The sequence below is a fragment of the Rousettus aegyptiacus genome, unplaced genomic scaffold (assembly GCF_014176215.1).
Source record: "Rousettus aegyptiacus isolate mRouAeg1 unplaced genomic scaffold, mRouAeg1.p scaffold_m13_p_5, whole genome shotgun sequence".
NCBI classification, from domain to species: Eukaryota; Metazoa; Chordata; class Mammalia; order Chiroptera; family Pteropodidae; genus Rousettus; species Rousettus aegyptiacus.
In genome coordinates, this window is record NW_023416308.1 from 15268124 (window position 1) to 15295327 (window position 27204).

The following is a 27204-nucleotide window of genomic DNA, read 5'->3' on the forward strand; positions in this document are numbered from 1 at the left end:
CCCCTGGTGAGGGAAGATCTCACCCAGCTCACTGCCTGGGAGGGCAAAGGACAGAGAGGCTAGACTTGCTTTTCTCTTCTTGGGCCTCTGCCTCTGCCTCCTCCCCTCCTCAGCCTATCTGGGCCTCACTTACCGAACCCAGTCAGGATAAGAGACCCCACCAGCATGATCGCCGTCTGCAAGGTGTCCGTGTAAATCACAGCTGCCAGGCCCCCTAAGTAGACAAGGACACAATCCATCTGACCTCATGTAGGACAGCAATCTGTCAGCCTGCCTCTGTCTCCACTGCTGCCCCTCTCCCTCTGCACACCTTCTGAGCACGCTCCTCAGCCACCTACTTGCCTTTCCTTCCTTCCCTCCCTGTCCTGTTACAGCAGCCTGCTACCCAGCCTTACCCAACATCTCCACTTTTCACAAAAATGCAGAGAAGACCTTGAGGAAAGGAGAAATGTTTCTCCCTATTTGAGGAGGAAGAGCTTAACGTGATCCTTTTAAGCCAGGAGATGGTTCCTCCACAATAAGAAAAAGCATCTTCCACAAATAAAGGTAGGGAAGAGCAAAGAGCTGACGTCTCTACATAATGTCTGGGGCTATTACCAAATCAATACATTTCAAAGGGCTACTTGTATGTTGACTCTTTCTCAGGCCATCTAAGTAGCTTCTTATCCCCAAAGCTATGAGACTCCAGCTGAGCAGAAAGTTCCATCACTGGCCCTGGCCCCCTAACTGAGGCAGAGTAACGCCTCTGCAAAGGGGTCCCCAGTTGTTATTCGTGTCACTAGCTTCTCCAGTTGACCTCTTGAATCTTCCTCGAAAATCTCTTTGTATGTGTCATTCTCTCCCATCCTCCCCACAGTGCTTCCCAGTCTTTGTCACATCAATTCAAGGCTTCTGCCTGACTTCCAAGGTCCCAGCCCTGTGACTTTGCTTGAATTTTCAGCCCTTATCTCCCACACACACGCCCCAACTGCCTCATATTGACCACCCTACTCCAGCCAAGTATATCTGCTACTCATTCTGCCCTGGCCCCATGCCATGCCCATTCCTACCTCCATTCCTTGCTCTCACCTGTCCTTGCACCTGGCACTCCTTCCCTGATTCTCCCAACTCAGCCAAGTGTCCTCCACAATCTGCAAGGCTAAGCCCTGCCCCACCAGCTGGAAGAAGCTGTCCTGACTATTCCAGCCAACACTGGAGTTTTCTGGGGCCACCTGTATAGCTTGTTAGGGTCTGTGACTTGGGACCAAGCAAATATCTTATCCTCAAACTCTTTCTTGGGTGTATTTCTCTTCCTCAAGAGGAGAAGCCATGTCTCCTACTTCCCTTCATCCTTCCCAAGAGCCTAACCCTGGGCTGGGCTCCTGCCAAGACATCTGAATAGACTCACCTGTAATTGTGTAAATGCCAGTGATTACCAATAAGAGAAAGATGGCCAGGTACAGATCCAGGCCCATGGCCAAGTTGATGAATATGGCCCCAGAGAAGATGTCTGCCTGGAGGGAGAAGAGAGGTGAATTAAGGGTGAGAGAGGTCAGTTGGCTACAGGGCCTGGCTGAAGTACATTAGCTACAGGCCAGGGAGGCAAGCTTGGAGGGTTCAGCAGAAGCCATCTCCTGCATAGTGTCAATGTTTGTGATTTCTAGGGCCCAGTGTTGGCCCAAACCTTCTTGCCCTTTAGCTAAAATATCACAGAGATTCATATTTTTATCCCCAGTTAAGAATATAAAAGACACGATTCCGCAAATATGAAGTATCTAAATTAGTCAAACTCACAAAATCAAATACTGGAATAGTGGTTACCAGGGGCTGGAGGGATGAGGAAATGAGCAATTATTAATCAGTCGACATAAAGTTTCAGTTAAGTAAGATGAACAAGCTTTGGAGAGCTGCCACACAACATTGTACCTGTAAGTCAGCTATCACATATTGTACACTTAAAATTTGCCAAGAGGATAGATCGCATGTGAAGTGTTCATCTCACAATAAAATTAAAAATTAGAAAGATATGAATACCTGAGAATCATGCTCTATTTCTAAGTTTCCCAAAAAGCTTTGTTAGAGATGATAATAGATATTCCATGAAAAGGAAAGGCTTCTATGGTCGAAGAGATCTGTGAAATGTTAGATTAAACAAAATTAAAGTAGTTTCTTTACCAATTTCTCTGAGCCTTTAATATACAGCATGTACAGTGAATCCCCAAGAGGGAAGCATAGGAAATGGCCCTTCACAAACTTATCTAACTATGAAACTCTGTTTGCCAAGGAACAACTATTAACACCCTGAGGTTCCTCCCAACTCACCCATGGACTGCCACTCTAAGCCATTAACCACTGTTTACACGTCAGTGTGCAAAGTTTTATCAGATCTATTCTCAAAAGCAAGTTTGACTGGTGGAGAATCCCATGACTAGAAAACTCCAGCCCCACCCTGGAGTGAGAAGAAACTTTAGCAACATCATAATGTGATCTCCCTGGCCCAGATGGAGTCCATCATAACCAGAGTATCACCAAGAACCTCTTGCATGGCAGGCTTGGTGCTATGTGGTTTTATGTAAATTAGCTCATATAACTTGAAGAAGAATTGTTCCCTCTTCGCCCTTGATTTCACTAGTTCTGGATGCAATTCCTTTTCTCCTCCCTGCTTCATTTAGCCTCATAAAGAACCTCTACCTGACTGGATGGTACAGTTGCTAATTTAAATCAACAGAGAGTGCTGGAGTCAACCAAAATGAATTTTCATGGCATCTCCAACACTACCAGGAAGGATAGGATTAAGGGAGGATCATGGTGAATCTTTTGTTTTCCAATCTCTAGGTAGGAAAGAAAATAGACTTCCCCTAGACGCAATGCACAAGCTGTTTTATAGCAAAAAGAAACTATGTTTAAGGGCATGTAAAGGGCCACCCAGTCAGAGCCCTGGGGAACGGTGGCCTTGCATCACCTCGATATTCTTGTCTTCCCCTCTGGCCCCTTGCATCTCCCAATATCGTAAGCAAAACCGACTTAAATTGAAAGAGAAAATTATGGTCCTCTAGACCAGGAGTCAGCAAACTTTTTCTGTAAAGGGTCAGATAGTAAATGTTTTAGGCTTTGCAGATCATACAGTCTCTGTCCCACCTGCTCAACTCTGCCTTTGAAGCATGAAAGCAGCCATAGATAATACATCAATATATGGGTATGACTGTGTTCCAATAAAACTTTATTTACAAAAACAGGAAGTTAGATTTAGGCCAAGAGCTTTGTTCTCATCACTTTGAAAGTTTGGCTGAACAACATCCCTAGGACTCATGAGAAACAATAAAAATACAGACCCGGACGGAAGACCTCTTAGAGTAATGGCGTCTGACCATGAGCCTTGGGCAGGTTGTTTCATCTCAGCTCTGATGCTTTGAGATCCTGTGATTTTATATGTTTGCATTTGCTGCCCATTCTGTTCCTCGTTGTATCTGAGCACCCACTAAATCCTGCCTAGCAGTGAGGTTTGAGATGGAGAGCTCCATTTCTCAAAATTTTCTTTTCATTTATGAAAGCGAATGGCTCATACAATAAGTATTCAAACCTTAAGCAAGAACCAAATCTCTTAGTTTCACCCAAGGATCCAAAATGTACAGTGAAATTGCTATAAAAGTTTATTGCAGTCATGATCTGTGATAACGGCCACAGGAAACAGGGACATTGAGTCATCATGCATAACTTGTAAAATCTGAGGCTTTATCTCAAGTGATTGTGCACATTTGAATAAGATATGTGATGCCAGGAACTTTTATAGAACAGAATGCTTCTCAGAACTCATTGAGGTAGAACTCGGGTGCAGCTAATAAAATTTACAGGTGTACATGGAAGGGTAATTAAATTTAGGTCTCAGAGCCCAAAAGGATGTGGCCACAAGATGGCAACCATGGTCACGACCCTACACCACCACTGCCTAATGGCCAGAATCACACCTTGGCCCTGCACCTGAAATGCATTTCAGCTTTCTGTCCCATCAGTTACACACACACACTGAATCCTACCTCCTCCTCAAGCCTTCCTAGCTGGTTCCTGGTTGCCATTCTTCTCACCCATCACGAACTATTCATGCCTCTCCATACACACAGCAAAATTGACTAATCTTTGTGAGCAATGTAAATACCCGACTTCCTGTCTTTGTTAACTAACAATTTTTTTTTTTTTGTCCATGAATCCTGAATTCATGTGCACCTGAATGTGAGCTCATGGCAGCTACAGCAACATCAGTGTAAATCTTTTAGTTTATGTTCCTCTGTGACCCATGGTGATCCTGAAGTCAGCCAAATTTATAAAGCCAAAGCTTTGTCCCTCTGAGCCTTCTCTGCCCTTCCCTGCTGTCCAGACATCCCTCCTTCAGGTCCTTCATATCTCCGGTATGCACCTGGTGTTTTCTCCTCACAGTCCTCTCAAATCCCACTCTCAGAAGCTCATTTAGGTTGTAAGGTCATTTCACCGACTATCTTCATTTTTCCCAAGGCCTTGAATTTTGACCTACTCCCTAATAGAGGACTGAAAGACTTAGAAGATGGACATGGGTACATGATGTCAAAAGGTTTGGATTCAATATCAGGGACCCTGCTTCTCATCCTAGTTCTGCTACTGTTTAAGCCCACAAAGTCCCTTCGCCAATCTGGACCTCAGTTTCCCCATCCATAAAATGAGAGCATAGGACATAGGACTAAATGATCTATCCCATTCTGTCATCCTACACCTTCATTCCATTAACAGAGCAAAACTGTGAGGAGAACACCGACTTTGGAACTAGAGACACTAGGTTTCAGTCCTGGCTTTGCCATTCACTAGCTGTGTGATTTGGGACAAGTTACCTAACTTCTCTGAGACTCAGATTTCTCTTCCAGAAAGTGGAAAATGAAATTAAAATTCCTACTTGTGTAGTACTCTTATGAGAATTGGAGATAGGATAAGAAAAGCCCCTACTGGAGACTAAGAAGAGATTGGCACTGAGTAAAGGGCAGCTATCCTCTTTCTTGGGCATTATTCAAGGGATTGCTGGCTCTAGGAAGCAAGAGGAACAGGTAGGGCACCCTGGAAGGCTTCCAGGAAGATGCCTCAGAAATCACAGAGAGAGAGAGAGAGAGAACAGCCTACACCAAGTACTATTTAAAAGCAAAATACAGAAAAAGCTGACTCCTAGGGAATGGGCTCCATCAGGACCTGAACTAAAGGAGGATGTCTCTCACTACCTAGGAGCTTCCAAGTCCAGGAAGGTTTAATCAGTAACCCAAACAATTGATGAGTCGATTGGGGAGGCAGGGAGTGAGGCTGGGCACTTCATTTATTTATATGACTACCCCTACAAAAGCTCTGAGAGCAAAAAGTGCCCTTTCCATGGCAACTGTAGTCAACAGACTTTAACCAGCTTGAACTGTGGACTTGGAGAAGTCTTGCTTCCAAGAAGGGGAGTCCCAGTGCCATCCTCTACATGCTCGTTAGGTAGGTGCCACCTCACAAGCTGAACAGAGGAGCTGTTCCTTTACCAACTTCCTGCGAATTCCACCTTTGCCGCTTACACTCCTTTTTCTCCTTTTATGTTGCTGCCCTTCCCTCTCTCAGGAAGACTGACTTCTCCGCTCCTCCCAGCACTTTCCAGTGCAGGCTCTGCACACCGATCTCTAATAAAATAGTAAAACCCAGGGTTTTCATCTTGTAACTGAAAACTAACCCTGAAGGAGAGGAGGAGAAAGCGAAAGAGGTGGAACTGTCACATTGGCAGGGAAAGCACAAAGGCACCAACCAGGGCAGTAGCCATTTAAATCAGGAAGCTGGGTAGGGAGTAATCCAGGGCACTGGCCCCAGCACCAAGACAAAGCCCTACTGGCCCTCTAGGTGAGAGCATGCTTTCATTGAATTGTGCAAAATATATATATATATGTGCAAGACCATTCAATGGGGAAATGACGGTCTCTTCAACAAATGGTGCTGAAAGAACTGGATATCCACGTGCAAAAGAATGGAGTTGGACCCCTACCTCGCATCATACGGAAAAAAAAATAACTCATAATGTATCAAAATCCAAAGTAGAAGAGCTAAGACTATAAAACTCAGGAGTAAACATAGGAGTCAATCTTCACGACGTTGGCTTTTGCAGTGATTTTTTTGGTGTCAGCAAATCAATGCATTCAGTAACAACAAAAGCGAGAGCAACAAAAGTAAAAGTAAATAAAATAAACTTCACCAAGATTTAAACTTCTGTGCAACACTATCACGAAAGTAAAAAGACAGCCTACAGAATGGGATAAAATATTTGTAAATCATATATCTGCTAAGAGTCTACTATCAAGAATATTTTTTAAAAAATTCAACTCAACAGCAAAAAAGACAAACGCATAGGAAATGCAGTTAGTATTAATGTAAAGGCAAGGTGGAGAGCCAGAGGAAAGAGAAATTAGGGGAATTGTTTTACAAACTATATAAATGTCAAACCAATGTACTATATACTTAAAACTAATAATAAAATAAAATTTTTAAAAAACATGTGTGTTCTTTATAAATGGAAGTCTTCAGTGACTTGGGAAACCAAAGGCCTACTCACAGGCTCAGATTTTATGCACAAGTTTTTATTCCTCCTACTCTATGCAGACTCCATCTATTCTTGTTTCCATGCCAAGCAGACCCTAGATAATTGAAATTAGGTTTGTCTTCATGATGGTTTAAGAAGATGGTAACTTTAATTGCTTGCACATGGAGGGAAGAGAAGGGCCTCTATTGCCACCTGCTGGGCTCCGTGTTTTCCTCAGCCTCTCTAGTCTATCTCTGATTCCAAACCTCTGGCTTTTGGCTTCGTTTGCAGGCTAAACACACTCTGATATTTGTCAATTTTTCTGTTTCAATTTGGATGAAACATTGTCACACACACAAAAAAAACTTTAGCCTCCAACATCAACTATAAACTCATACTAATTCATAAACAGGGACCATAACTAAACACTTCCCACAGTACTCAATGGCTTCCAAGTGTTTTTCATTAAACCTAAATGAAAACACTTCCCAGGATGCAATTTTAAGGGAATATTATTAATCACGTGACTTCATTAGCCTTCAACTGTGTAATAAGTGAATTGGCTCATTAAAAATAATTTTCTTCTTTCTAAGTAAAAGAAAAAAAAAGACTAACAATCCAATTTTTTTTAAAAGACTTTGAGTGGTAAACACACAATAGAATATACAGATGTCAGATGATAATGTACACCCAAAAATTATATAATTGTATTAACCAATGTAACCAATAAACTTAATTAAAAATTGTTTAAAATAAAATAAAATAAAACATTTAAAAAAATAAAGTTTTTGCATGTAGGCCAGGAATGGAAGGAAATAATATAAAAGGGAAAATAATTGTGGCAGGCTAAAGAGATATATATATATATAATTTCTTTTAAAGAAAATACAATTAAATGCAATGTATAGACATCATTTGGATCAACTGTAAGAAGACATTTTTTATATAATCAGGAAAATCTGGACATAGACCAGGTATTAAACCACCTAAATTAAGAAATTGTAAAATTTTTTTGTGTAGGTAATAGCATAATAGTTGAGGTTTTTAAAAGTCAAAGTGCTTCTGAAGAATTTGCAGTGAAATGACATGATGTCTAAAACTTGATTTAAAATATTACTGAAAAAAAATAGAAAAGGATAGATGTACCAAGAATGGCAAAATGTTGATCATTATTAAAGCAGAGTGATGTGTATTAGGTCCATGAGTGCTCATTATACTATTCTATTTCTGCTTGTGTATGTCTGACAGAATGAGAACATATTTGCAAATCATATATCTGACGAAGATCTAGTATCCGAAATATACAGCCTTCTCTCTAGCTAGGTTAGGATGCTAAAGCAACCCAGGGAGCTTCTCACAGAAACTAGAAAGGGTTCTCATGTTCATTATCTTATCTTATATCTCAATGACACTTCGTGTTTTCAAATAAATCCATTTGATCCTCACTACTAGACAATGAGGTAGGCAAGGTAGCAATTCTCATCCCTATCTTACCCATGAAGAAGCTAAGTTCCGGAGAGGTAAAGCAATACATCATTTGCCCCAGGTAACCAGCTGGTGACCATTGGAGCAGACCTGGAGCCCAGGCTCCTCCTCCACAACCCTATATTTCCTCCGATTATTTGCCTACATAGTTTTCTTACCAAGGTCCTGATTTCTTTCTCTTATATCCTATCATTCACATTATCCTTTTTCTCTTTCTTTCATCTCACCTTGAGAATATATCAGGCAAAACCTATAAGGAAGCTTTTCTCTTCCCACCATATTTTGGGATGTCAGGAGACTATCTCAGAACTTCAGTGGGCTCCTGGCTCTTCTATTTTGTTTTACCATCAAAAGGAGTTGACTTGCACACTTTTAAGGAAGGAAAAGTTAATTGAAGAAGGAATACAAGACTCGCTCCAGTGGGTCAGCCCAGAGCTCTGTACAGCTCTCAATGGCCAGCCAATCCCTGAGATATCTCAGCCCTGCAAACTGGAGCCTGCAGCTTCAGGTTGGCAGGGAGACAGGCTAAATGGTAAGGAGAGCAGCCTCAGTACCTGGGTTCAAAGAGAGTAGAAATCCCCCAGAAGGTTAGCGACTGAAGGCCCAGGGAGCTGATTCCAAGTGAATACAAGAAGTCTCATGCAGTAAAAAGGACAGTGAGCTGGAGTCAGAGTTCTGGGTTCCATTCTTGATTCAGGATCCTGAGCAAGTACTTCCCATGCCCAGGGTTTTCATTTCCCTGTCCATAAAAAAAGAGGGAGAATCTCTGACGTACCCCCAAGGGTTGTCACTGACTGCTCATGTTTAAGTGCATCAGAAATGTCACCTGGAAGCAGATTCTGACCCTGACAGGGCACAAAGGCCCACAGCAACCTCTACGTTTGGGGCCAGGCTTCAGACATCCCTAACTTCCTTATAATCTTCTATTCAGCTTTCACTGAACCTTCCTGAATCTGTTTATGTGTTCAACCTTGTTCACGGTGGAGGCTAAGGAATCCCACATGTTGGCTCCTTGATGCATGAAATAGGACTTTACCCTAAGGAGCAAGAAGGTGTAAGGAATCAAGTTAATGGAAACATATAGTGCTGCCCCTTGCTGGGCCAGCACGTGCTAAGGAGAAAGAGCGGGCAAGTTCTGAGACAGCCAGTGGACTCACCGAGATCTTGGTGAAAATGTAGAGCAACAGGGACAGAAGAGAGAGGTAGACCTGGATCCGCTTGCCTCCAAATCGCTTCCTCAGGTACTCTGGCATTGTCACCACCTGCATAGGATATAAGGGAGGTCACCACCAACCAGAGTGACCAGAAGGCCCAGAGCAAGAAGAGCAGTGGCATCCACAAGCGGTATCAGAGGTATGATCAAGGCTTAACCCTTGTTGGTCAGAGAAGTCTGCAGTGGCCAGATGGCTGTCCTCTAGCCATTTGTTCACCTCAATCCCACATGCCTTACCCTGCAGAGGTAGCTGTATATTACCCCAGGATTTGGAAGGCACCTAAAAAAACATTTTTTTAATGAACACATGACTACACATAACCAAGAAGGCAAATCTTTGCCCTCGAGGAGGAGGGGATAAATAGATATATATTCCCATGCAAAGCACCTACTATTAACAAGACATCATAACAATGGTAGCATCTTTTCAGTGTGCCAAAAAAGGTGGCCAAGCTGGGTATGTGTTTCACCCTGTTCTGCACACAGGTCTTGCCAAGAATTGTGGCTGTAGACCTGCTTGACTGTTCTGCTAGTTCCTTTCTGCAAATTCCAACCACACTCTTGTCTTGTTCCTTCAACCTTGAACCTGCTATCTCCTGGGATCAGGCACGTGTCACCAACAGCCTCCAGAAGATATAGAGTCTGTCTTGTGTTTCTTCCATACTGCTTTCGATAGAGTTACACATAGTAGGTACTCCTATATTTCACTGAGGAGCTAGCATTAAAGCTATCTTTGGTAAAATGTCAGAGAGCTTTCAAAGAAAGATAAAGCATCCCTTTGATAGTTGAGTACCAGCTGCATTCTCAGCAAACAAGAGCTGCTGATATAGGTGAATGCAGGGGAAATATGGTTCCCTTTCTCATGCTGCTTCCCTCCCAGAGACAGAGGCACACAGTTATATATCGTGAGCAAATGCATGGCAGTGCCTTGTAAATATACAGCCAGAGTGAGGGGCAAGATGCTTCAAAGGCCTCTGAATGAAATGAGATTTCTTAAGAAAGCTTCCTAGCGGGATGAGTAAGTCATGACTGAGTGGATCTGTTTAATGCCCCTAAGAGTCAAGAGCTTTATAACCTGGGAAAGAAAGCCAAGGCACAGGTTTTCTCTGCCATTTATCCCATAAAGTCTCCTCTGCCTTCTAGGGGGAACAAGCTCATGTAGATAACAATATTTTTCTGTATCTTGGAAATAGAATAACAGAAAAGATACTTACCCCAGCCTTAATGTAAATGGGGACAAACACCCAGCCAAGCACAACCACAAAAATCAGGGCCTGAAATTGAAAAAGAGGTGGAGTCAAACCAGGAGGAAACTTATCCCATCCTGCTGCCTGGAGGGCCCTCAGCTGCTGCAGAACAATCACCCAGCATTTTCTCTTCGGGCACTGAAGACAGCTCTCTAGCTGGCCATCAGAGACCAGAGGGGCCTTTGCTGCCTAACTGGCCCATGGGAATGGCAACCAGGCAACCATGGAGGGTACCACAGGCCGCTGCCCACTGACACCACAGCTCCTTTTTGCCTCTTCCCTGGTTTACAAGGATTAAAATACCATTTGGAGACCTTTTTAAAAATGATAATAATAATGGAAACCTGGTGGTAAGCATTTCCAAACCTCCAACATGGCCAGAAAGATACAGGAGGGTTTGGCTTTTTAAGAGAAGAAAGAAACACTGTTGCTATCGAGTCAATGGTTTTCTCATGCTAGTCTACTGAAAGGGGAGAAGGGCCCTGGGGCTCCTGAAACTGTGCCCCTCCTTCATCTCCATCCTGGGTGGCCCTGAGAGGTTCCCTAACACTCTGAGTATCTTTGAGCATAGATTGGACTGGCTACTGCTAAAGTTCCTTCGAGCTCGAGGACACACTGTCTCGAGTGTTACTCACATTCCATTCAAAGCCCCCAGTGGCGATGCCTGAAGCTGCTCCAGTCCCTGCCAGCCCCACAAAGTGTCCGCTTCCGATGTTACTGGCAAAGAGCGAAGCGCCAATCTGGAAACACAAAGATAGAGTATGGTGAGGACTCTGTGCTCCACCAGGACACTTAAGGGTGGGCGAAGAAGAGGAGAGACATGTCAACCAAGAGAAGGACAAGAAAGAGCAGAGGCAGGTCAGGAATTTGACTGTGCTGGCACCACTGGTCAGAAGGTGGATGTGGATACTTGGGTAATAATAGTGAAGATGAAAAGAAAAAAACGGAGAAGGGACAGTGGGGATGTATCCCCAAATCGGATCATCTGTGAGTCCTTTGTAAGCCAAACGCTCAATAGCAAAGAAGACCTGGGAAGGCCCACAGCCCACCCACTCCACTAGAAGTCTCCCAGGAAGCTGTAGTTTCAGGAGCAGGGCCTGTGTCATTCAACTCTGTGTCCTCCAGCACTTCTGGCTTGGGACCTTGACCAATACAGACTCTCAGTAAATGGCAACAGTTTGATGAAGGAATCATTTAAAAGGAAGCCTCTGGGCCTTCGTTCTCAAAGAAGGCAGGCAGCGGAGCCAGTGATTTTCAAGTGACTCTTAGCTATTAAATTCTATAATTCCACATACTCCCTAGTAATAAGAGATGAGATTAATAATAAAAATAATTCTCTAAATTGATACAGTATTTTTATTTTTTACAAAGATCCCAGAGACTCCATAGACACATGTACAAAACACTGCATTTTTTCAAGGATATACATATGCATCAATACATAGCTAGAATACAGATCGGAAGGACATATATTAAATACCCAAGAGTAGGAGCCTAGAAAGGGGAAGGAGAATGGGATTGTGAATGAAAGATCAAGGGGAAAATATCGGGTGAAACAAGAGAGGGCTCTTGCGCTGACCAGTCATTATAATGTGCTATCAACTCAATTACATCTCTTGGGTCCAAGAGAGCTCCAGAAAGTTCTAAGAGTCCTTTAATGCCCAGGAGGACATGGCATAGCAGTATTTGATAAATATCAAACTAGTATAATTATCTTCATTCTTGCTGAGCTGATGTGGGGAGGCTTGTGGTTATTTATCTAATGTTCCTAAAATGGTCCAAATCTCGAACAAAACACTTATTCTCCAAAAGACAGATGACTTCAAGAAATGGTCCTTACTGTACCTTACCCCTAATATAAGGCAGTGGGTGCTTAGTGCCATGTCAGAGAAGAGGGAGATCCCTGAAGGCCAGGCCAAAAGGAGGTCTCCAGAATGATGAAGAGATAGTGTAAATGCCTTCGTCATTCATTCAACAAATATTAACCTTAGCATCTACTCAATGTATCAAACACTAGACACTGGGGATTCTGCTGTGAATAGCATGAGCAAAATCTCTACTCTCCAGAAGCTTATATTCTAACAGAGGAGACATAAATAAATGGAAAGAAAGAAAGAAGGAAGGAAGGAAGGAAGGAAGGAAGGAAGGAAGGAAGGAAGGAAGGAAGGAAGGAAGGAAAGAAAGAAAAGAAAAGAAAAAATATCCAAGAGTGGTAAGTGCTTGTGAAGAGAATAAAGAAGGTATGATAAAATGACTGCTTTAGAATGGAGAGTCAGGGAAATTTCCCTTTGTGGGAGTGACCTCTAACCTGAGATCAGAATGATAAAAGAAGCCAACCATTCTAAGAATAAAGGAAAATCATCCCAGCAAAGCAAAGACCCTATAGTGAGAAGGTCCTTATGGGTGAGGAGCAGAAAGAAGGCCAGAGTGGCTGGAGTGTGGTGAGCATGGAGGGTAGTACGAGATGAGGTTGGAAAGCAGAGTGAGGATACATCACATAGATCCTAGCAAGCCAGATTAGGAGGTATGGATCTTACTCCAAGTGTAATGGTAAGCCACTGGAGGGTTTCAAGTAAGAAAGAGACAGAATCTAACTTGCTTTTAAAGATTGCTGTCAAGCATGTGGAGAGTGTAGTGTTGGGGGCAAGGAAGAAAACAGAGATGCCATGTAGGAGGCCATTGCTGCATCTGGGTGAGAGGAGACAGAAGCTTGGTCTCAGGTGGTAGCAGTTGAGACAAAGACTATTGTACAGATTGGGATCTGTTTCAAAAACAAAGTTGATGGGCCTCTTGATGGGTCAGATGTGGGAAATGAGGGAAAGCGTAATCAAGGGTAACTCCTAGATTGGGGCTTGAGCAACTGGGTGGATGCCATTCATTAAGAAAGGGGAATTGTACTTTAAATATTGCCACTTAAGAGTTTTAATCTTTTGTTATCTGTACTTTAAAATGGTTATACAACGTAGGCATGCTTGCCTTTGTTAAAAGAATAGGACCTAGTAAATTTTGCATAAAGAAGTAAGTTACTATTGCCTCTGCCTATAAATGGAATTCTCATGGTATCAAAAGTTCTATTGCCCCAGACTGCACCTTGTCCCCTTTTTAGCACAAACTTTAAAATACGTTGTGAGTTAAAAGAAGGAGAAGGAGGAGGGGGAGTAAAGGGGAAACTGGGAGGAAAGCAGGCTGTTTAGAAACATCCACCTTTTTCACCTCACAGCTTAATGGAAATAACAGTCCACTTTTAATCAAAATTCCTTCTGCACACAGCCTGCCTGTTCTAAGTCATTATCTTTTCATTTATCATCTCTCACTCAATAAATGATTAAGGCTAATGTTGTACTATTAAGAACATAATTATCAGTAATGATTAACTGCATTAACCTTAATTTCGAGAAGTCCTCTCCAACATCTCCCCAAAGGGGGACATTGGACTTTAAGCAGTTGCAAGCTTTCCTGGGGTACCTCTTCACCACCTACTAGAATGGGGGCCAGGAGAGCTTTGGGGGTGCCAGCATGTCCAGGGCACGGGTTAAGTTCATTTCTGCCAAGGGCAGTGCTGTCCTTTCAGTTGCCCATCTTGGCCTCATCCTGGACTCCCTCCCTCTGCCCCATGACTTGTACTCAATCATTTACCAAAACCTGACTCTGCCCTTACAATGCCATGGGAATACAGCACTTTTAAAATTGCTCCGTGCTGGCTGTCATGATCTCTCAACAGGACCATAGCAACAGGCTTCTAGATGACCTCCAGTCACCCACCCACACACGTGGCCAGTTACCTCCTCAAGGCAAAACTCTGATCATGTCGATACCCTATTCAGAGACCCTCTCAGACTCCCAAAAGAACCTGCCAAGTAGTCTTCTTGGCAACTCCAAGTTTAAAGACATAGTCCTAGGAATTTGGCAAGATTTCAAGTTAAAGTTCTGTTTAGTGATATGAAAGCATGAACTTATAAATTAAAGTTTGAATGCTTTGCTGACCTCTTACTACCTGGGTGATCATAACATCTGTGAGCTTCAATCTTCTCTCATGACAGGGTTGTGCAGGAGTCAAAGGAGATCATGAATCAGTAATGACTGACACTCAGTTGACCCTCAATCAACGTCCTTTCTCTCCTCCAAGAGGACAATCACTTCACCCTCAAAGATAATTTACAAAATCTACGATAAACACTATTTTGGTCTGAATTATGTTTCCCCAAAATTTATGTGTTGAAGCCCTAACCCCTAATGTGACTCCATTTGAAGATAGGGTGTTTAAGGAGACAATTAAGGTTAAATTAGGTCATAACATGATAGGACTGGTCCTTATAAGAAGATGACACCAGAAATTTCTTTCTGTCTCTCTTTACATGAGCACAGAGAAGAGACTAGGTAAGTGCACAGAGAGACATCTACAAGCCAGAAAGTGAGGTCTCACCAGAAACCAACCAGAACAACATCTTGATTGAATTTATAGCCTCCAGAACTGAAAAAAAAAAATTATATTTCTGTTGTTTAAGTCACCCAGTCTGTGATATTTTGTTATAGCAACCCATGTAAGTAAAAAAGACACTCTTTCTTTATCACCTACACTCCCATGACAAATTTTCATACTGCCCTTCCTCTTACTGGAGCTCATGAACTCCTTTGTCCCCATGCCAGACCTACTAACTCAGAGTCATCAGCTCTCCAAATGATTCTTATGCACAATAAGTCTGAGAAGCCTGCCTGGACTGTGTCAAAAGTCACTATTCCCTTCTTAAACTTGTGTTGACCTCTCTTCTGCATCAGGAACACAGTGCTTACTACAAAATTGAGAGGCTAAGATATGGGAGACAAAAAGTTTGGGATGAGATCCAGTCAAGATGGTGAAGAAGGTAGACACTGTGCTCCCCTCCTCTCAATACCACATCAAAATTACAACAAAACTACAGAACAACCATCACTGAGAGTTAGCTGAGGCCTGGCTAAATAGAAGTCCTATAATGGGGCACATACATAAGAGGCCACCTCAAGACTGGTAGGAGGGGTAGAGAGATGGAATGGGCCAGTCCCACAATTGTGTATAACAGTTGAGAATCAGTGTATATATCTCAGCTGCGGAGGTATCCTGGAGGAACAAGGGGTCCCGATCCCACACCAGGCTCCCCAGCCCAAGAATCTAGTGCCAGAAAGATAAGTCCCCACAATCTCTGGCTGTGAAAAACTGCACAGATTGTGGCTGAGTGATGCATAGGGATGCAGAAGTCACAGATATTCCTCTTAAAGGGCCCACATACAGACTTACTCAGTGATGGACACTCACTCTGAGCTCCAGCACTAAGACAGCTGCTTGAGGAGTGTCAGGAACATACAAGGAGAAAGTGAGTATCTGGCTTCAGGTCAAGGGCTTGAGGGGCAGCTTTCTCCCAGACAAAAGTTCTGGCAGAAGACATCGTTCCTTTGTTGAGCCCTATCCACATCCAGCATGAGGATGCAGGTGGCTGCCATTTTTGAGTCTCCATCAACCTGGCTAACACAGGTTACCCTGCCCAGGTGATTCCTTGAGACCCCACTCAACTTGGGGGCCCACCCAACCTGCCTCTAGTGATGTTTTTTTCCATACAAATGGCCCATCTTGGCTCATGCTGTGGATTTTCCTAAAAATCTCTCAAAGGTTCACAAAACCCAAAGAAGCAGCATCTGGCCTTGTCATGCCCTGTACCTCTTGCTGAGCAGCCCCAAGCCCAACATTAGTGGCAGCCAGCCTCCATTCCTGGCTTGGCCTCTCAAGGCAGCACTAAGCCCAGTACAGGTGATGGCCTTCTGTGGATTTCTTCATGGCTCATGCCAAGTGGCCCTGAAGAGTGCACAGGCTGCAGCAAACTTGGCCTGCAGCTGGGCTTCTCCCAGGAGGCCCTTGAGCTGACACACCCAGTGGTCATCTTTGACCAGAGCCAGATCATCACTCAGGGCTACATCTGAGGAGAACATACCCACAAAGTAGACTGGATAGACACCAGAGTCCTGCTAAAGTGAATCCTGCTTCATAGGGTCAGCCCCTCACCAGCCCATCCTCACAACCAATCAGCTTGCAGGTCAATCTCACCTATCAATGTGCAAACAGCAACCAAGGCTCAGTTATAACAGAAGGGTACACACAATCCATTTAAGAGACACACCTTGGACACCCAGCTCAAGTAACCAAGGAAGACTGTACCACTGGGCCCCATAGGACATAAAGCCACCCTACTAAGACTAGAAGACTTAGGAGCCCTACCTAATCCATAGAAACAAACACAGGGAGGCAGCCAAAATGGGGAGACAAAGAAACATATTGCTAATGAAAGAACAGAACAAAGCTCCAGAAAAAGAACTAAACAAAATAGAGATGAGCAATCTACCAGATGCAGAGTTTAAAACACTGGTGATAAAAATGCTCAATGAACTTATGGGAAGAGTAGAGGAACTCAATGAGAACTTTAACAAAGAGATAGAAAGCATTAAAATGGAGATAGAAAACATAAAAAGGAACCAGTCATAAATGAAAAATATAATAACCAAAATGAAGAATACGTTAGAGGGAATCAACAGATTAGAAGAAGCAGAGGATCAAATCAGCAATTTAGAAAATAAGGTAGCAGAAAACACCCAATCGGAACAACACCAATAAAAAGAATCCCCCCAAAAAATGAGGATAGTTAAAGCAGCCTCTGGAACGACATCAAACATAACAACATTTGCAGAAGCATACCAGAAGGAGAAGAGAGAGAGCAGAAAGTAGAAAATCTAGTTGAATAATGACAGAAAACTTCCCTAACGTGGTGAAGGAAATAGACATACAAGCCTAGGAAGCACAGAGAGTCCCAAACAAGATGAACCCAAAGAGGCCCATACCGAGACATCATAATTAAAATCCCAAATGTTAAAGACCAAGACGGAATCTTAAAAGTAGCAAGAGAAAAGCTACCCATTTTTCTACAATGAGTTTGTATAATTATATGATCAGAATGCAATTTTTTAAAAACTTTAACGACAAAGGGCAACAATTCCAGAGCTGTTTCAGATTTACTTACTCAGCCTGAGGCCTAAGAACAAAGCATGGAGGGAAGTTGTTTGTTTGGCTGGAGGGACGGGGTATGTAAAAAGAAGACATGAAAATGTCGTTGAATGCTAACCCAAATTATGTCTTGTGTGATAAGAAATAGAAAATAAACATCTTAGCCTAGGTATCTGATGTTAGAGATGAAATTACCTTGGAAATAATTCAGGTTGACCTTTCATTTTCAAATAAAAACAAAACTATACCGCAGAGGAAGTCATTCAAGTTTATACATGAATTTTATCTTTGTTTCCACACTCTTAGGGAAAGTAAGACAGTATATGTACACTTAGGACCACTAACCCAGGAGTCAAAAATTACCAAAGACAACAAACAATGGCTAGCTTCACAATCAGAAACAGCCAATGGATTTGCAAAAAGTACCCTGTATCAATCGTTGCACTTGAAAACATAATTAATCTAGGTGGACCTATTTTCATCTCCTTCTAAGCACACTAGGAGCCTTCTGACCTGGTTCTAATCTTGGTTCTGCCAGAGCAAATGATATGACCATGAGCCAATCACTTTACCGCCCTGAGCCTCAGTTTTCTCCACTATACACCCAAGATAAGCATCCTTCTTAGCCTACCTCACAACAGTGTTCCCAGGCTGAAAGGAGGTGACAAGATGAGAAAACTTTAAGAACGTTTCACCAGTGTGGAGGTTTCTCAAAAAACTAATAATTGATCTATCATATGATCCAGCAATCTCACTACTGGATATTTACCCCAAAGACTTGAAAACCCATATCCGAAAAGACATTTGCACACCAATGTTCATAGCAGCATTATTCACAGTGGCCAGGACATGGAAGCAACCGAAGTGCCCTACGATAGATGATTGACTAAAGAAGCTGTGGTACATATATACAGTGGAATAAGAAGAGATGAAATACTGCCATTTGCAACAACATGAATGGACCTCAAGATAATCATGCTAAGCAAAAAAGCCAGACAGAAAAAGTTGAAAATCACATGATATCACTTATATGTGGGATATAAACCTAAAAGCAACAAATGAACAGGACAAACAAACAGAGACTCATGGACAGGGACTATACACTAGTGATTACCAGAGGGTAGGAGTGGGGGAGGAGGGGAGAGATAGACAGGGCAAAGGGGGTCAAATATATGGCAGCCGAAGGAAACTGGACTTTGGATGGTAAATACACAATAGAATAAACAGATGTTAAAGTATTATGTACACCTGAAAATTATATAATTGTATTAACTAATGTTACCCCAATAAACTTAATTTTAAAAAAAGAAAGAATGTTTTGCCCCACAAAGGCATGCTATTCTGAAGAAATACCAATATTGTTTTTACACACCGGTATTTTTATGGAGTACCGTGACTTTCTCATAAGAGACAGTGATCATTTTCTCTTGGGGAGAGCAAGTTCTACACAGTTAAAATTGAAAATGTATTCAGCTAATATCAGGAAACTGCTTTCTTTGGTAATGGGCCGTATAACACCCAGAATGTCCATCGCTCTGGAAACGACTTTCTACTCCCAGTTTCTGTCTTCCCTTTTAAGTAATGATACCAGGATATCCCGGGGCCTCCTCTCCATTCCTTCTCTAAGCTGTGCTAGACACCACCCCTGAGATATCCTCGGACAGTGGTTCTCAAACTTTAGCATGTTTCAGAATCTAGAATCAAAATACAAGACGCCCAGTTAAATCTGAATTTCCGATAAACAAATATGTTCTTAGTACAAGTATGTCCCAATATTGCATGGGATATACCTATACTAAAAAAGTATTTACTGTTTATCTGGAATTCAGATTTAACTGACCATCCTGCATTTTTATTTGCCAAATCTGACAACCCTAATCAGAATCATGTGGAGGATTTGTTAAAACAGATGGCTGAGCCCCAGCCCTTCCAGTTTCTGATTCAGTAGATCTAGGTTAACACCAGAAATTTTGCATCTCTAACAGGAGCCCAGGTCTTGCTAATGCTGCTAGTATAGGTACCACACTTTGAGAGCCCCATCCTTGGAGGACAAGAAAGGAAGAGAGGATGGTAAATTTTTACAGAGCCTCCTTTAGGCCAAGTATGAGGCCAAGCCCTTCATTCACTTTATCTTATTTAAATCTCACAATAGCCAATGAGGTAGACATTATTCTTATCTTAATTTTACAGGTAAGAAAACTAAACGCTAGCGCAGTGACATATTTGCACAGGGTCTCATAGCCCAGCATGACCAACATCGAAGAGATAGATGGGAGACCACTGTCCCATGCTGACTTCCTCCTTCCCAGGCATTCTCCTCTGAACTTCCCTGAAGGGACACGATAGAGTCAGAACCCCCTACCCACCTCACAGTAAATTCAGGAACAGTATGAAAATGTCCACCTCAAACTCATATTTCAGATTTTTCCCTACTCCTCTAGGGAACCAGTATTTAACCTGAATTAGCATTTTGATTCCCTCCTAAGGTATCTTTTTATAGGGGAAGTTTGGAAAGGTTTAACCTTTGACCCTGGCCATCTCTCGGGGACCACGCTTCCTGCATTGGGACAGAGGAGAAGGTGGGGCTTGTAAATTCAGGCTATTTATTTCTGGGACTCGGGTAAATATTTAAACACAAGTCTTGCTCCAGAGTCCTCATAATCTGTTTACTCTATGTCAGCTCTCATCCCCTCGTGGACAGTGGGTGCCTTTTGCTCAGTATCTTCAGCAATACTTCTCCTTGCCCCAAGAACAGAAGAGATAGTAAATCAGGAAACCACTGCCAAAGCTGGCATTTTCCCACAGGCTGTTGGCACAAAAGGCAGATAAAGTCTTCTGTTGGCATTTATAGGTCATGGAGGCTAGAGATAAGCCCTCTTACCAGTTCAGATGGGCTTATTTTGGGGGATCATCATCAACCTGGGGGTCCTCAGCCAAAGGGCCCAATCAACTCACAGGATCTCCACCCAACACTGGCTCCCTTTCAGTTCCTCAGATATCTCAAGCTCGTCCCCACCTCAGGGCTTTGACCATTCTGTTTCTTCTGCTTGGGTTTCTCTTTCCCCACACTGCCTCTTTCTGGGCCTTCTGTTCTCAGTCTAAATGCTCAGTCCCCAGAAAGGCCTTCCTTGACCCTCTTATGCAGGTTAAGAATGACTCCTCTCCTTCGCTGCCACCCTCGACTCAAATATATCTCCTGTTTAACACTTGCCATTATTTGTAATTTTGAATATATTGTGTAAGTATGTGTATGTCACACACACACACACACACACACATACATGCACTCGTGCACACCAGCACCTAACACAGAGTGTGGCACATAGTAGGTAATCAATCCATAGATATACAATGAAGGAATAGCAATGCACAAATGGATAAATGATTGAATTCACAGTTTAAGAAGGAAGATTTAGAGGTGAGATACAATAATAATGAGGACAAAGATAATAAGAATAGCCACCTTGGCCAGCTAATACTATATACAGTTCTAAGAGATTTACATGTATCAACTAATTTGATCCTCAAAACAACTTTACGAGGTAAATGGTATGATCTCTATTTTGCAGTTGAGAAAACTGAGATGTTATGTAACACTCAAGCCAGAAATGGGTGGAGCTGGGATTCAAACCAAGGCACCTCCCTCCAGAATAAAACTCTAAATCATCTCCCTGATAGTAAGTTCACCCCAACCCAAACACATATAGCTGCAGCTAACTCAAAAGGTGCCATGCCAGTGGTAGACAGGGAGAGTCAAGATGTATTTCTAACATGAATAATCCAAAGAATTCATCTTAACTGATAGTTTCTGAACTCTTCTGACTTCAACCAACCAGAAATATTTATTACACAGTCATGCACTGCATAACAATGTTCGGTCAACGGTGGGCACATGTACATACAGTGATGGACTCATAACATTATAACAGAAAAATTCCTATCGCCAGTGACGAAAAAGCTGTCTTAATGTTGTAGCACATTACTCACATGTTTGTGGTGACCCTGAAGTAAACAAACCTACTGTGCTGCCCGTCATATAAAAGTAAAGAACATACAATTACGTACAGTACATAATACTTGGCAATGATAATAAATTACTATATTACTGATGTATGTATTTACTACACTATACTTTTTATTGTCATTTTAGAGTGTGCTCTTTCTACTTACTAAAAAGGTTTGCTATAAAACAGTGTGCCATCTTACATTGCCGTCACCTCACACATCTCGTGTTTACTGCGTCTCTTGAGCGTATCACTTTTTCTTGTGCTTTGATTTAATCTCATGGTGTCTTATAAATTTGGCATCGCCTAAGCGTACAGTGTTTATAAAGTCTACAGCAGTGAACAGGAATGTCCCAGGCCTTCACAGTCACTCACAACTCACTCACTGACTCATCCAGAACAACTTCCAGTCCTGCAAGCTCCATTCATGATAAGTGCTCTATGCAGATGTAACATATCTTATCTTTTATATAATATTTTACTGTACATTTTCTAAGTTTAGATATATTCAGATACATAAATACTTACGATTATGTTACAATTGCCTGCAGTATTCAGTACAGAAACATGCCATACAGGTTTATAGCCTAGGAGCAATAGGCTATCCCATACAGCCTGGGTGTGTAGAAGGCTAGACCATCCAGGTTTGTGTAAGTGCACTCTAAGATGTCCGCACATGGACAAAATTGCCTAAAGACACATTTCTCAGAACATATCTGCATTATCAAGTGGTGCATGACTTGACTACAAGTGGTCATTTACTTTTTCCTTTCTCTGTCTGCGGAAGTGCTTGTGCATTAGAAGATGGTAGGCGGGCAGCCAGAGGAAAAGGTGGGAGCTTAGGTACTAACCAGATGGCAGGAACTTGGCTACACACGAGTCAGCTGATGCCTGGGAACACAGCGCACACGGAGTGGTGAGTGGCTGTGCATTGATCAGAGAAACTCTGAGGAGGAGACTAAGCCATGACGAATGGGAGGGAAATGGCCCCATAATAGAGAGAGAAGGAGGGAGAGAGAGAGAGAGAGTGGGAAAGGAAGAGGGAGAGAGGGAGGGAGACGGGAAAAGAACAGAGGGGAGGAAGGAGGGGGAAGAAAAGAAAGATCGAGGAAGAGGAAGAGGTGTTAGAAGAAGAGGAAAAGGAGGAGATTAGAGGGAACTGGTCATTAGAGGGAACAGGTCGTTCAAGAGCCAGGCAGCAGCTGGCATTCCAAGTGAAAACACTCATCACAAAAGAGATACATATCTCTGGGAACTGCCAGGTTTTGCAAAAGCTTGACTCAAACTGAAAAAGATAAAATATTTTGGATAGTGAAGAAGCATGGCTACCCTAGATCGAGGGGTCCAAGGTGAGCACTCTGGTTCGGGCCAGGCTTGAATTTCTAGTTTTACTGCTATAAGAAAAAAAAAAAAAAGCTCAAGAAAAATTTTTTTCTCTGTACATAGGGACAGAGATGTTGGAGCACTGCTGGAAGCAGGCTTTCACTTGGATCCAGCCCTCTCCTAACCTCCTAAATTCTTACTACTGCCTATGCTGTGCGGCCACTGCACTGGAGAACAGAATGCAGGCTGAGGTTTCAGGCGATGTCAACAAGGGGTCCAGCAAGAGGGTCTGGGGACCTGTCTCTCTCCTCCCTCCCATATCTTTAATTTAGAACACATTCGTCAAGTGCCTGCTAGATGCAAGGCCTTGGACTAGCTGTTGGAAGAGATTTAAAATACAAAAAAAAGATTAAGAAAAACGCAGGGTTGGCTCTGGGATAAAGAAAAGCACACGTAGCTGCATGCGAATGGGAAGAGAAGGTCCACCTGGACTTGGCAGTCATGTCCACCCAAGCTCGTGAAAGCCAAGTGCTTGTTTGTCTTCCGTCTCGCGTCTTCCTGAGCCCTGCTCCTGGTGAGCTCTCAGCCCCTCCTCTGGCCATTTGCCTTACTCCTGCTCTTCCTCTCCCATCCATGAGTTTCCACCTAAGTCTTAGGCCTGCCAGGCTCTTCCAGGACTCTCAGTGACCACTCCCATAACATCCTAAGTGGCTGAACTTTTGGTCTGGTCATTTGGTTTGAGAGACTTAAAGATACAATCAGATACATTTTGCTCAACAGAGTTTAAGAAGTGTGAGAAGCTGTCGCCTTCCCTCAGGAGAAATTTCCATCAGGGTCTCTGGTGAACCCTAAATGAAAGAATTTCTTGGTTTTCAAATAAACCTTTAGACCATACCTACTGAGCTCACAAATTTCCATCTCCGGGGATGAGAAGGAGGCCTGAATAACCAGAAAACCAGAGCGAGTCCTAGCTCTGTCTTTATCTTGCGTGAACTTGGGCAACCCATGGGGTTAATCATCATTCTTGTTGGATCACTGAGGATTTGATCAGATAGAGGATGTGACAGTCCTTCAAAAGCTTCCAATTGAAAAAAGAAGAACAAGCGCTAAATGGCAGCGTTTACTGTGTGCCAGGCGCTATTCTGACACTGTGACTGTGTCCCCACAATGACCTCAAGTCGCTACTATTAAACCTATTACAGAGATAACAAATGTAAGGCACAGAGAAGTTTGGTAGCTGGTAAGGGGCAGAAGCTCGATTTGAACCCAAGCAGCCTAACTGCAGAGATCACGCCTAAACAAACGAGGGCCTAATGGCCAAATCTGACCCTCCACTTGTTTTTGTAAATAAAGTTTTACTGGAATATAGCCACGCCCATTCATTTACGTTATCTCGGCTCCTTTCATGCTGCAGCAGCCGAGTTGAGTAGTTGTGATAAAAATCGTATGGCCTCCAAAATAATTTACTATCTGGCCCTTTACAGAGAAAGTTTATCAACCCTTGCTTTAATCCACTTTGATATACTCCTCTCTGATGACTTCTAATGATAAAGGAAGGAAAACTGTGGCTATTGAGAGACACAGCTGTTTCACTTTCAAGCCCCTCACTGGCAACAAACTGGCTAGCATGCCCACACCCACTTCCCTCCTGCTTGTTCCCCCCTCTGTGGTGTGTAATATTAGAATTTTATTCCTAGGAGAGCCTCTGAGCTCTTCAATCTGTCTCCTATTACGGTGGAGATTCTCTGAGTCTCAGAGAAGCTAATAATTTACTGGATGTCACAAAGCTGAGACAATCCAAGTCTTTTGATTCCGTGTGAGGTCCTCACTCCCTTTGGAGTGCTTACTTCTATGTTGAAGGGGGATTGAGGGGTTGGCTCAGTCCCTGCCAGGACACTCCAACGGAGCTGGCCCCAGTGTGTATGACCAAATGTTCCTCCAAAACAAGAGTCCTCCAGGCGGCTCTGTACCTGGAACCCCACCTCTCTGAGTAATTTCTGGTACCACTGGCCAAGGCATGGGGAATTTCCCCTTCCAGGCTCACATTCCTGTTTTTACATCTTCCATAACCCTAAATAACCTTTACAACACAGCACACAGGCAGCTGGTTCTTAAAGGTGCCACACCACAGTGTCATAGAAAAAGGGAATCCTGGGCTATGAACCAGCCCATAGTTACGAAAGGTATAGATATCTTCATGGTTTCACGTTGCTCAGTTGGCTTGGCTTGCCCCACGTGTGACTCAGGCTTCTGTAGGCATACCTGGCTGGCTTCCTGTGTAAGCTGACTCCTCTTTTAACCTAGCCCTGGAATCCTCGCTCCTCTTCTCCGATTGTCCCTCACTTCCATCCCCAGGCCAAGGTACAAACCATTTTTCTCTCTTGGCCTCATTAATGTTTTTAAAAAAGGGTCTTTTTCCAGGGCTCCTGGATCTTCACCTGTTATAGGTTACAACTCCTCCTTTCGAAATTCCCAAAGACCCCAGTAAATGCCCTCGGCTATCCTCTCCTATGTCCAATTATCTTCCAGACTTTACAAACTCTGATTTCATCCTGCTTTTTTCAGGTGTAACTACCCAAGTCCTCCAGGCCTGGGATGAGTCAAACCAAGGTCAACGCCAAGTCCTCCCTTCCTAAAATCCCCTAATACTCTTATTCTGAAGCTTCTCTGGTTGTTCACTCCTCCTATCACACAAAGTAGGGGTAAAGATAGGTGGAAGGGGCAAAGGGTCCCATTAGAGCAGCAGTCCCCAACCTTTTGGCACCAGGGACCAATGCTTCTATGAGAATCTAATGCCTGCTGATCTGAGGTGGAGCTGAGGCGGCAATGCTCACACTGGGGAGTAGCTGCAAATACAGATGAAGCTTTGCTTGCTCGCCCACCACTCACCTCCTGCTGTGCAGCCCAGTTCCTAACAGGACACGGACCAGTACCGGTCTACAGCCCAGGGGTTGGAGACCCCTGCATTACAAGGTTTCTGCCTCAGCCAAAAAGCTAAGAGACACGTCAGCTCCAAAAAGCCTGTGGCCTTGTAATGTTCTCCCTGGGCCAGCACATGTGAGAACTAATATTCTGGTTATGAATTTTCAGACTGACAGAGAGGCTTGAAATGACTGTATTTTGATACAAAGGGAAATGCAGAGTTACAGGTTTGATACAGTTTAACCCAGTTTTTAGTTTGGGAGAGACAGTACTTAAATTTGCATTTTCTTGCATGCCATGTTTCCCTTTGACTCCTTCTTTCAAGTGTGCATCACAGTAGTGTTTGAAAACCATTTTAAATTTTCGTATAGACATCGCTATGCTCATTTTTCTATGAAACGTGCAGTTTTTAAACTTTGTAAGTCAGAAGAAACGTGTTCTCAAACAAAATCTTAGCAGATTTCCCTTTTAGAAAATAAGTAAAAGTCAGATTGCTGAGGAGGATGGGGAAGGCAGTCCCTGAGGCATTTCTAGAGCACCTAAAGGCTGTCGTGAACATATTTTTAAAAAACCACTACGTTAGAATGTAGTCTTACCTTACAGAACCTAAAATACCGACTATTGTAAGACAAACCGTGTAATACAAAGAAAGGAAAAACACTGCCACTAACACCATGGCATGCCACTGATGGATTATGACACATAAGCCAATTTCAAAGCTGTTAAAATGTAGTTGTGTAGTTGGAATTGATGGTTCACAGTAGTGTAAATAAATATACGTGTAAATCAGGTTCATTCATTCACACAGGTTCATTTATTCAAACGTTAAATTTAAGTGAAGCAGCAATAATAGCGTCACGTAAATCCTTATTTCTGTTTACTGCACACTGCTAAGTGCTGTGCACCAGACAAATGCCAACTCGGTGGTCGCCTTGGCTCTTCCGGCCTTTCTTCCATATTGTAATGTTCCCATTTACTAAGCACCTGCCAAGCACAATGCTGAGTATTGTACATGCACTATCTTATTTAATCCTGACAAGAACCTTCCAAAGTGCATATGATCCTTCTAATTTAAAGAGGTAGAAATTAAGGCTCAGGGAAGTTCAGTGATCTCTTCAAAAAGTCACACAACTAGTAAATATAGAAGGTCAGATATGTTGACTTCAAGGACCATGCTCGTTTTACCAAAGAATTTTCTAGAATTAAAGTATTCTAGAATATTCTAGATTTGGGAGTGTCTGCGTGGTCACTACTTCCCCATTCACGAATCCCCTTACCCAGCATCCCTAATAGATGGTGATGTTTTCAGTATATCTGGCCAAATAGATAAGAGTCTACCCAAACCAGTGATTCTCAAATCTGCCTATCATTAAAAGCATCTGGGAGGCATTTTTTCAAATGCAGATTCCTGTGGCCCTCTTCCACAATTTTTTTATCTCATAGATCTGAGGTGAGGC

The 27204-nt window shown here is 42.9% G+C and overlaps 1 protein-coding gene across 2 annotated transcripts in view; it reads right to left on the bottom strand.

The window, feature by feature from the left end:
- SLC5A1 (solute carrier family 5 member 1) overlaps positions 1-27204 on the bottom strand; it is a 54441-nt gene that overhangs the window by 18650 nt on the left and 8587 nt on the right. For both annotated transcript variants that reach the window (XM_016129558.2, XM_016129557.2), the window contains exons 3-7: positions 11110-11214; positions 10442-10501; positions 9172-9276; positions 1388-1493; positions 134-214 (exon numbers count right to left, since the gene is read on the bottom strand). In XM_016129558.2, coding sequence (XP_015985044.1) covers positions 134-214; positions 1388-1493; positions 9172-9276; positions 10442-10501; positions 11110-11214 — 457 coding nt within the window. The remainder of the gene's footprint in view (positions 1-133; positions 215-1387; positions 1494-9171; positions 9277-10441; positions 10502-11109; positions 11215-27204) is intronic.